General features: G+C 43.7%; 1 protein-coding gene across 1 annotated transcript; it reads right to left on the reverse strand.

The window, feature by feature from the left end:
- Positions 1–300: 300 nt before the first annotated feature.
- On the reverse strand, positions 301–5,328 carry LOC128857604 (uncharacterized). Its single transcript, XM_054093355.1, has 3 exons — positions 4,882–5,328; positions 3,611–4,809; positions 301–1,045 (listed from the first exon to the last, which is right to left on the reverse strand). The coding sequence occupies exons 1-3, from the start codon at positions 5,326–5,328 to the stop codon at positions 301–303; spliced, it is 2,391 nt and encodes a 796-aa protein (XP_053949330.1).
- Between the last annotated feature and the right edge of the window lie 5,447 nt (positions 5,329–10,775).

Below are 10,775 nucleotides of genomic sequence, written 5' to 3' on the forward strand. Positions count from 1 at the left end.
TTTTATAGTGTCTTAGCCTAACGGATTGAGTTCAAATTTATGTAATTACAGTAAATATGTATTGCTCTGTTACGTTTATGTAATATAGGTGTTTATACATATATAGTGATATTTTTAAATTCATATACGAAAATTGAACAGTATTTTAGAAAACAGTAAGCTTAATATTGAAACGTTATGAGAAATTATGGAATTTAACAAATTATTATAATAATGATTAAAATTAAATTAAATATATAAAATTAAATTAAAAATTAAAATTCTAAGCCATTTGGCGTAACACCGGCCACCTTGAAAGGCTCATGGTCCTTCAACGTCTGATGGCAGTACGGCGAGCTTGTGAACGGGGCGTTTAATTACGCCCGCTTTGGTTGCCACGTCTGCTACGCGGACTTTGCCGTCTTGCCCTGTTACGATTGCGGCGACGCGGCCGAGCACCCATTGCTGCGGTGGTGTGTTGTCTTCCTGAACCAGGACGAGGTCGTTCAGCTCGAGGTTGCGCTTCGGATGCAACCACTTGTTCCTCTGTTGAAGACCCAACAGGTAGTTCCTGGACCACAGTCGCCAAAACTGTTGCTTGAGACAACAGACAAGTTGCCATCTGTCGCAGCAACGCATTGGGTCCATCGATACTTGGGCTGGTGGCAGCGCTCGAAGGGGGCACCCAACTAATAGGTGCGCTGGTGTTAGGGCCTCTCCATCGTTCGGGTCCTGACTCAGTGGTACCAGGGGTCGCGAGTTGAGTACGGCCTCGATCTCGACTAGCAGCGTCTGTAGTTCTTCGGCGGTGAGCAGCGCGTTGCCGATTGCGCGCACGAGAAGGTGTTTGGCGGACTTCACTGCCGCCTCCCATAACCCGCCGAAGTGCGGTGCCCTGGGTGGTATAAAGGCGAAGGTGAATCCTTCGTTCGTTGCGTATTTCTGTACTTCCGGTTGTTGGGCCTCGAAAGCATCCCTCAGCTCGCGAAGCTTGCGATCGGCGCCGACGAAGTTGGTGGCGTTGTCGCTGTATATTTTCCGCGGCATTCCTCGGCGTCCAATGAACCTTTTTAGGGCGAAAATAAAACAATTAGAAGACAAGTCTGTTACTAGTTCTAAATGTACTGCCTTTGAAGTGAAACAAACGAACACTGCGATATATGTTTTTACTGGGGGTCTACCACGTATTTTCAATGTAGTATATACGGGACCACAAAAATCTACTCCACATATTAGAAAGGGTCGTAGTGCACGAAGCCTATCGGCAGGCAAATTTCCCATTATTTGGGATTGCAGCTTCGGCTTATAATGAAAGCAGTGTGTGCAGTTTCGAACGGTACGACTACAAGCTTCTCGAGCATTGACCAGCCAAATGCGGTCTCGGAGAAGCGCTACCAATGCCTTTGCTCCAGCATGGTGATTTCGAAAATGTAGGTACCGTAAGTATGTGGTAACGAAGTGCGAGTTCTTGCTTAAGAGCAGTGGGAACTTGGCATCATATGGGAGAGGCGCATTTAATAGGCGGCCTCCTACTCGGAGTAAATTAAACGACAGCGACAATTCCGAGTAGTTGTGCAAAAATGGATTAAGTTTTTGCAAACTTGAGGGTAGGGTGGTACCTTTGGTGAGTTTCATAATTTCTTCACCATATTCAACATGTTGAACCACCTGAATGACTTTGAGGAAACTTAATTTAATATCCTCAGCCGTCAGCATTTGTGTGAATGTCGCAGATGGGTTTCTAATGCGTTTTATCCATCTTAATATGTAAGCGACAATACGAAGCAGTTTTTGATGAGAAGATACTCTTTTGGTGAGTTCCATAATTGGATGCGATTCATTTGCTTGAACAACTAAAACTGTTGCGTTCCGTTTCTTCTCTAATGCTTCGTCTCCTGGAGAGAGCTGGAAGTGGGTGTTTGTTGGCCATAACGCAGGGTCTTCTAGGAGGAACTGTGGACCGCTAAACCAGATAGAATTATTCAATTCGTCCACGTTACAACCCCGAGACACTTGATCCGCGGGATTTTGCTTAGTTGGCACATGTCGCCAAGTAGCTTTATCCGTCAACTCTTGGATTTCGGACACTCTGTTTGCAACAAAGGTCTGTAGTACAGATGGATGCGTTTTGATCCAATGCAAAACAATTTCGGAGTCTGTCCAGAAGTTTATATTTTCAATTGGCCGACTCAACATTGGCGCTATTCGTGACCATAATTTGGCCAGCAAGTGGGCTGCCGAGAGCTCTAGACGCGGAAGAGATTTAGTCTTCAGCGGAGCCACTCTAGACTTTGCAGTAAGCAGCGTACATTTCGTTCCACCAGCCGAATGGCTACGTATGTATATGCAGCAGCCATACGCTCGTATTGAGGCGTCGGCAAAGCCATGAATTTGGCAGCTTGCACTCGACTCGGTGTGTACAAACCGAGGAATGCTTATTGATGGTAGCTGCAGTAGATTGGCTTTGAAATTTTCCCAGCTGGTGTCGAGGTGCAATGGCATCGACTCATCCCAATCTAGTTTTTGCAGCCAAAGCTCTTGCAATAAGATTTTTGCTTTGGTAACTAGTGGGGCAAGTAAACCAAGAGGATCGAAAAGACGAGCCGAAACTGATAATATGTTTCGCTTAGTGGCTCGTAAACTGGTAAAGTTGTCATTTAAGACAAACCGAAACAAATCTTCCTTCGGCAACCAATGGATTCCAAGTGTTTTTGTGGAGTCTGTGTGATTGAAGTTTAAGGCCTTCTCAGAACTCTCACAATCGAAAAATGATGGGTGATTTGAAAACCACTTAGATAAATTGAATCCTGCCGAGTTTAATATTTTAACTACCTCACTTCTAATAAGATCTAGAGATTCGAAATTATCGGATCCTGTAAGCTGGTCGTCTACATAAAAATCTCCTTTTATTGCCTTTGAGCCGAGTGGATACATATGTGTATTGGCATCGGTGAGCATTTGTAAACACCGTGTAGCGAGAAATGGAGCAGGCGCAGTGCCGTATGTTACGGTGTTAAGTCGAAAGATTTGAAGTGGCTCAGATGGATGCCGTCTCCACACTACAAGCTGAAAGTTTTTGTCTTCTTAGTGCATGAGAATTTGGCGGTACATTTTAGTAATGTCCGCCGTAAATGCATATTTATGCAAACGAAAACGAAGAAGTGTTGAATACAGCTCTTCTTGAATGGTCGGCACAACCATCAAGATTTCATTCAACGCAATTTGAGAAGAGGTACGACTTGATGCGTCGAAAACAACACGTAATTTAGTCGTCGTACTTTCAGGCCGAAGAACGCATTGATGCGGAATGAAGTAGTGTGGCTCACTCGGGATCTTATTATTTGTTGGGCTCATGTGACCCAATTCGATGTATTCATTCATGAAGTCCAGATACATTTGACGAAGTTCTGGACCTTTCAAGGTCTTTCTCTCCAGGGCCTGAAACCGCCGAGACGCGGTTTCATAGGAATTACCGAGTAACTTACGGTCATCTTTGAAAGGGAGTCTTACTTGAAGCCTTCCTGAAGGCAAAACTTTAGTGGTTTTTACGAAAAATTTTTCACACTCTATTTGTTCAGGTGTGAATTTTGTCGAACTAGCCCCTGAAGGTATTTCTTCCATCGCCCAGAACCTTTGGACAATGGAATCTATATTTGCTAGATCTTGTTCAGTATGGCATAATGTGCTACTGACTGTGGGAGGAGGACGTTGGTTGGAGGCGTATTTGCCAGACACAACCCAGCCTAAAAGTGTCTTTTGCAATGTTGGGTGATTGGAGCTGGCCTTGATCTGGCCTACAGCTAAAAGCTCGAAAAATGTTTCAGCACCTAAAAAAAGATCTACCTTTTGAGCCTTATAAAATTCTGGGTCCGCTAAGCTAATGTTTTTAGGAATTTTCCAGCCATTAATATTTACGTTACGATCTGGATGGCTGGCTGAAATGGATCCCATTATCCAAAACTGTGCCGAAAACTCATAATTATTGACCCGCGATTTTACAAATGTACTTAATTTCGTCCTTACTTTTTTGGTTGCATTTCCGATGCCGATAATATTTAAGGTCGTACTTTCGCGACGAATTCGTAATTTCTGCGCCAAATCCTCTGTTATGAAATTCACCTGAGATCCAGAATCCAGCAAGGCTCGTGCAGCAAGGTACTCTCCGGAGCTACCTTTTACGTTGACTACGGCTGTAGCCAACATAACCCGATCTGGCGTACTCGTCGTGTGCATGGCATGCGAGGTCGAAAGTTGTGGTGCAGTTGCAAAGGATACAGGGTACTGGTGCAGCAACGTGTGATGCGAACGGTTGCAAACACGACACCGATCCGCTTTGCACTTTGAAACTGAGTGCCCCTTTCGCAAACAATTTATGCATAAGGGGACTGATTTAGCAAACTCAAATCGCTGCTGAGCAGAGAGAGTTTTAAAAGTAGGACACGCGGGTATACTATGATCATTTGATTTACAGTGCGGACACACCGGCTGTTTTATATTTGAAGTCACTAAGGCAGCTTTCGTCCTTCCCGCATGAAGGTGGGGTTTCTGAATGCTGTGACTGCTTGACGGCTTGAGCCTCGGCGTTGAGGCTTCATCGGCATATAAATGTTGGTAGCGTTTATTTAATGCTGCCTCACACTCACGCCATAATGGCAGCTTATCATAATCCAACTGTTCCTCCCACTTTGACCGAGTAACGGTGTCGACTTTTGACATTACCAGATGAATTATGATAGCGTTTGTGATGTTTTTCTCATCACCTAACGACAGCAACGAGTCGTAAACAGCCGACACTGTATCAATCATTGTGCGCAATGAAAGCGCAGATGGCTTTGGGATAGTTGGCAGTTCAAAAAGTTTGGAAATTGTATCGAAAAATATTAAGCATTTATTGTCATAAACCTTTTTGAGACTAGCCAACGCCTTCGAATAATTTTCGTCCGACATTTGGAAGGCCTTTACCGTTCCCAAAGCTTCACCAGACAGACAGTTAACCAAGTGATTAAATTTCTCAATGTCTGGGATTGTAGGATCGTTGTGCACCAAACTCTCGAACAGACTCATAAAATTTTTAAATTCTGAATATTTCCCTTTAAATTTCGGTAGCGACATTTTCGGTAGTCGCGAGCTGTGAGGTGCAACAAAGGATGTTTCGGCTATTGACGATTTATTTCTCGCCAGAATAGATTTTATAACGGACTTAGTTTCCACTATTAGGTCCTCTAACTCCCCACGGGCTATGTCTTCCTCGTCGATTTCTTCAATTTTCGACTGACACTTCATAAGCTTATCGCTATGAGAGTTCAAAATGTCCAGTCGACACTCCAATTCAATTGGATCTAACGACATTGTTTTATCGAGGAGACCCGTTTTTATGCGCACTATACTATTTTTCGGAGGATGGTTCCATGTGTAGAAGTCCACGCAAGTGGGGAAAGTTACTGATCGCCATTCACTTGGGAGTGGCCAGGACGATTCTTCTACATATGGTTCAAGCAGCTCACAACGGCCGGGATTAGCCCACGTATCCTCTGGGTAGCTTCCGAACACCCGTTCGGGAGTGAGCTAACGTGAGAAGGCGAAACATTCCAGGATAGCTGGTTGTGCGCTGGGTTTGGGACCCGCCACTTAAAAAATCCCCCCCAATGAAAAGAACTGCAAAGCCTCGGATGAGAACTGCCTTTACTGATGACGACCCCTGCAAACGAAATAAGGAATATGATTTGAGGGCATGCACCTGGAATGTCCGGTCCCTTAATGGGGAAGGTGCCTCTGCCCGGCTGGTTGATGTCCTCGTGAGAGTAAAGGCTGACATCACTGCCATCCAAGAGATGCGATGGACGGGGCAAGGTAAGAAAAACATAGGACCTTGCGACGTCTACTACAGCTGCCATGTAAAGGAGCGCAAATTCGGTGTCGGATTTGTTGTGGGAGAGAGACTTCGTCGCCAAGTACTGTCGTTCACTCCGGTGGACGAGCGTCTCGCAACAATCCGCATCAAAGCCCGTTTTTTTAACATATCGCTAATTTGCGCCCACGCCCCGACGGAAGAGAAGGACGATGCGACCAAAGATTCCTTCTATGAGCGCTTGGAACGTTCCTATGAGCGCTGCCCCCGCCACGACATAAAAATCGTGCTTGGCGACTTCAACGCCAGGGTGGGCAAGGAGGGAATTTTTGGTCCCACAGTCGGAAAATTCAGCCTGCACAACGAAACATCCGGTAACGGACAGAGGCTGATCGACTTCGCCGGGGCCCGAAACATGGTAGTCTGCAGCACCAGATTCCAGCATAAAAAAATCCACCAAGCTACCTGGCTGTCTCCTGATCGAAAAACGCGAAACCAGATCGATCATGTTGTGATAGATGGAAGACACGCTTCTAGTGTATTAGATGTACGTACGATCCGAGGACCCAACATCGACTCGGATCATTACCTTGTTGCAGCCAAACTGCGCACCCGCCTCTGTGCAGCAAAAAACGTACATCTACCTACGCAAAGAATGTTCGACATCGAAAAGCTGCAATCACAACAGACAGCCAGAAGATTCGCCACTCGACTCTCACTCCTGCTCTCGGAGAGCACTGCCCAACAAACCGGCATGCGCGAGCAATGGAGCAACATTTCTCGCTCCCTACGTACCGCCGCCGAAGAAGAAATCGGATTCCGGCGAGCCCGAAAAAACAATTGGTACGACGAGGAATGTCATGCTGCCGCAGAAAGAAAGGATGCTGCCTATAGAGCCACGCTGCGATCGGGCGCAACGCGAGCCATGTGGGATCGCTACAGAGACCTGAAAAAGGAAGAGAGACGTATTATCCGACAGAAGAAACGAGAGGCCGAAATACGTGAGTGCGAGGAGCTTGAGATGCTGGCCAATAGGAACAACGCCCGAAAATTCTACCAGAAAGTTCGGCGGCTTACAGAAGGTTTTAAGACCGGGGCGTTTTCCTGTAAGAACAAAGACGGCGATCTGGTGACTGACGTACAGAGCAATCTTAAATTATGGAGGGAACACTTCTCGAACCTGTTAAACGGGGACAGCTGCGCATGTCATAGAGAATGTGAAGATCCCGATACCCCAATCGTTGACGACGGAATTGTCGTTCCGTTACCCGACCATGACGAGGTGAGAATAGCAATATCACGGCTAAAGAACAACAAAGCCGCGGGCGCCGACGGACTGCCGGCTGAGCTATTCAAACATGGCGGCGAGGAGCTGGTAAGGTGCATGCATCAACTCCTATGCAAAATATGGTCGGATGAAAGCATGCCTGCCGATTGGAATTTAAGTGTGCTCTGCCCAATCCATAAGAAGGGCGATCCTGCAATTTGTGCCAATTACCGCGGGATTAGTCTTCTAAATATCGCCTATAAGGTCCTAGCGAGCGTATTGTGTGAAAGGCTGAAGCCCACCGTCAACCAACTGATTGGACCTTATCAGTGTGGCTTCAGACCTGGAAAGTCTACCATCGACCAAATATTCACAATACGCCAAATCTTGGAAAAGACCCATGAAAGGAGAATCGACACACACCATCTTTTCGTCGACTTCAAAGCTGCATTCGACAGTACGGAAAGGAGTTACCTGTATGCCGCTATGTCTGAATTTGGTATCCCCGCAAAACTAATACGGCTGTGTAAGATGACGTTGCTCAACACCAGCAGCACCGTCAGAATTGGGAAGGACCTCTCCGAGCCGTTTGATACCAAACGAGGTTTCAGACAGGGTGACTCGCTGTCGTGTGACTTCTTTAACCTGATGTTGGAGAGCATCGTACGAGCCGCAGAACTTAATCGCTCAGGCACAATATTTTATAAGAGCGTACAATTGTTGGCGTATGCCGATGATATTGACATCATCGGCCTTAACAACCGCGCTGTGAGTTCTGCCTTCTCCAAACTCGATAAAGAGGCAAAGCGAATGGGTTTGGTGGTGAACGAGGACAAAACGAAGTACCTCCTGTCTTCAAACAAACAGTCGGCGCACTCGCGTATCGGCACTCACGTCACTGTTGACAGTTATAATTTTGAGGTTGTAAAAGACTTCGTTTATTTAGGAACCAGCATTAACACCGATAACAATGTCAGCCTTGAAATCCAACGTAGAATCTCTCTTGCCAACAAGTGCTACTTTGGACTAAGTAGGCAACTGAGCAGTAAAGTCCTCTCTCGACGAACAAAACTAACACTCTACAAGACTCTCATCATGCCCGTCCTAACGTATGGCGCAGAAGCTTGGACGATGGCAACATCCGATGAAGCGACGCTTGGAGTGTTCGAGAGAAAGATTCTGCGTAAGATTTTTGGACCTTTGCACGTTGGCAACGGCGAATATCGCAGACGATGGAACGATGAGCTGTATGAGCTTTACGACGACATAGACATAGCGCAGCGAATAAAGATCCAGCGGCTTCGTTGGCTGGGTCATGTCGTCCGAATGGATACAAACGCTCCGGCTTTGAAAGTATTCGATGCGGTACCAGCTGGTGGTAGTAGAGGAAGAGGAAGGCCTCCTCTGCGTTGGAAAGATCAGGTGGAGAAGGACTTGGCTTCACTTGGTGTGTCCAATTGGCGCCGGTTAGCACGAGAAAGAAACGACTGGCGCGCTTTGTTAAACTCGGCCAAAATCGCGTAAGCGGTTATCGCGCCAATTAAGAAGAAGAAGAAGATACTATTTTTCGCAACAGTTCGCTGGCGCTTTAGTGATTTCAATTCCATAATCTCCTTACTTGGAGAGAGACTTGGAACTGCTGTCTTTGGCTTGCTCATTTTGAGTTAAATTATTTAAACTCCCGAAAAATTTGCTCAATGTCCACAGAAACGAAAAAATTTCTGTGAGAGTTTGTGGCTGAAAAAACGAAAACGAAAAGATGGCTGAATAGCCTGCACAAATCTCAATCAGAAAAACGAAAAATAGCTGTTGGACAAGGCTGTGGTCAGGCCACGAAAGGATGAGCAAGCACAGTAGCACAACACTACGAAAATTGTTCAACAGATTTGCGAAAAATCGATTTTTGTTTAAATTATTTCCTTGTAAATAATCCGTATTTACGAAAAATTTATTTAACTTTATAATAATTTTAATTTAATTGAACTTATTGTTCGAAAAAAAGGTCTTCAATCTCTTTAATTTTGTTTTTTTAAATTTATTGACGATTTCGCATTTAAGGTCACACCCTTTATTATCAAATCCCAACGTACCCTTGTTTCACTTTCGCGGAGTTTTATATACGTATATTTGTATAGATAATTGTACATATGGTACATGTACACATATGGGAGTGTGTACATATATGTATGTATATATATGCAAGAAAGTGAAAAGGGGATGCAAAAAATTGAGAGTGTTTATCAACAACAACCACAACTTTCAATTTATTGCACTTGTTACCTGTATAGGCTTATTGCAAGCCTTGACTTTCCTTTTGCAAAGGATGCAGGTGCAGGTCATTCCTGGCGGCGACAGAACCAGCGGTAGGGATTGCAGCGACAGCGGGCGATGACGGCAGCAGCAGTGACCAGAGTAGCAGCGACGGTTACAGTGATGAGAGCAGCGGCGAGTATGGCAATAACTGCGAGAACTGTGACAGCGGACAGTGATATATACACGAGGGCGACGAAATATCACTGTGACCGTTTATATAAGCACCGCACTGTTTCAGCTTTGCACTGTGTATTGTAGTTTATTCTTTTTTATTTATTATATATTTTTTTTTTTTTAACTTTTTTGGCTATAAATATTTTATTGTTGTTAAATAATTTTTTTTTTTTTTTTTTTTTTAATAATTTTAACGTTTTTTTTTTTTTTTTTTGGTTTTTGGGGGCTCACTTGTCACTGTGCACTTTTTGTATATGCATATACATATGTATGTACATATATTAGTTTTGCTGTCTTTTATGTTATTTTTTTAATTTTTTGTTTGCGAGACTACTTTTTGTTTTGCTTGTGAACGGACCGCGCAGGCAATTGTTGTTACTAATTAAAGCACTTATCGTTTTTATATGTTTATTGTTTTGTGTATTTCGAAATAATTTCCGATTATGTTCACCAATTTATTATTATTTTTTTTTTGTATTTGGAATTACTTCCCTTAATAGTTTGCTTATGTTCAAAGTATATTCTGACTCACGCATCAGGTCCCTGCTCGGGCGCCATGAAAATTCTTAAGCGTTTTTAAGAGAAATTATTTTACGTGGGAAGGATGCGCGAACACAACAATTGCCTGTTAAATAAAATGCGAGCGCGTTCGGTGGTAACTTCACAAGTGATTTATTTATTTCTAAATTCGAGTTTTTATAGTGTCTTAGCCTAACGGATTGAGTTCAAATTTATGTAATTACAGTAAATATGTATTGCTCTGTTACGTTTATGTAATATAGGTGTTTATACATATATAGTGATATTTTTAAATTCATATACGAAAATTGAACAGTATTTTAGAAAACAGTAAGCTTAATATTGAAACGTTATGAGAAATGATTAAAATTAAATTAAATATATAAAATTAAATTAAAAATTAAAATTCTAAGCCATTTGGCGTAACAGTTGTAAAGGATTAAGGTTTGGCCCTATGCTGTCTATTGACTGTTAAATATGGTTATGAATTGTACCAGCTCCTTCTGAGGGAGTGATTGAAGGTCTTCATCTATAAGCATGAACTTGTTTAAAAACCTTTTCCTTCTATGCGTCAACCCCGGACATTCGATAATGAGATGTTCTATAGACTCCTCATCTTCGCAGCAAAATCTGCACGTGCTGGTGTTACGAGTAGTTATGCCTAATTTATGTAGG

This window comes from Anastrepha ludens, chromosome 3 (genome assembly GCF_028408465.1).
Source record: "Anastrepha ludens isolate Willacy chromosome 3, idAnaLude1.1, whole genome shotgun sequence".
NCBI classification, from domain to species: Eukaryota; Metazoa; Arthropoda; class Insecta; order Diptera; family Tephritidae; genus Anastrepha; species Anastrepha ludens.

Excerpts from the sequence above, each read along its gene's own strand:
- LOC128857604 (XM_054093355.1), bottom strand. The coding sequence starts at position 5,328 with ATGTCGTTAGATCCAATTGAATTGGAGTGTCGACTGGACATTTTGAAC. Across the intron at positions 4,810-4,881 it reads CGTTGGCTAGTCTCAAAAAG|CCATCTGCGCTTTCATTGCG; the intron begins GTTTATGACAAT and ends ACTATCCCAAAG. Across the intron at positions 1,046-3,610 it reads ATAGATTCCATTGTCCAAAG|GTTCATTGGACGCCGAGGAA; the intron begins GTTCTGGGCGAT and ends CGCCCTAAAAAG.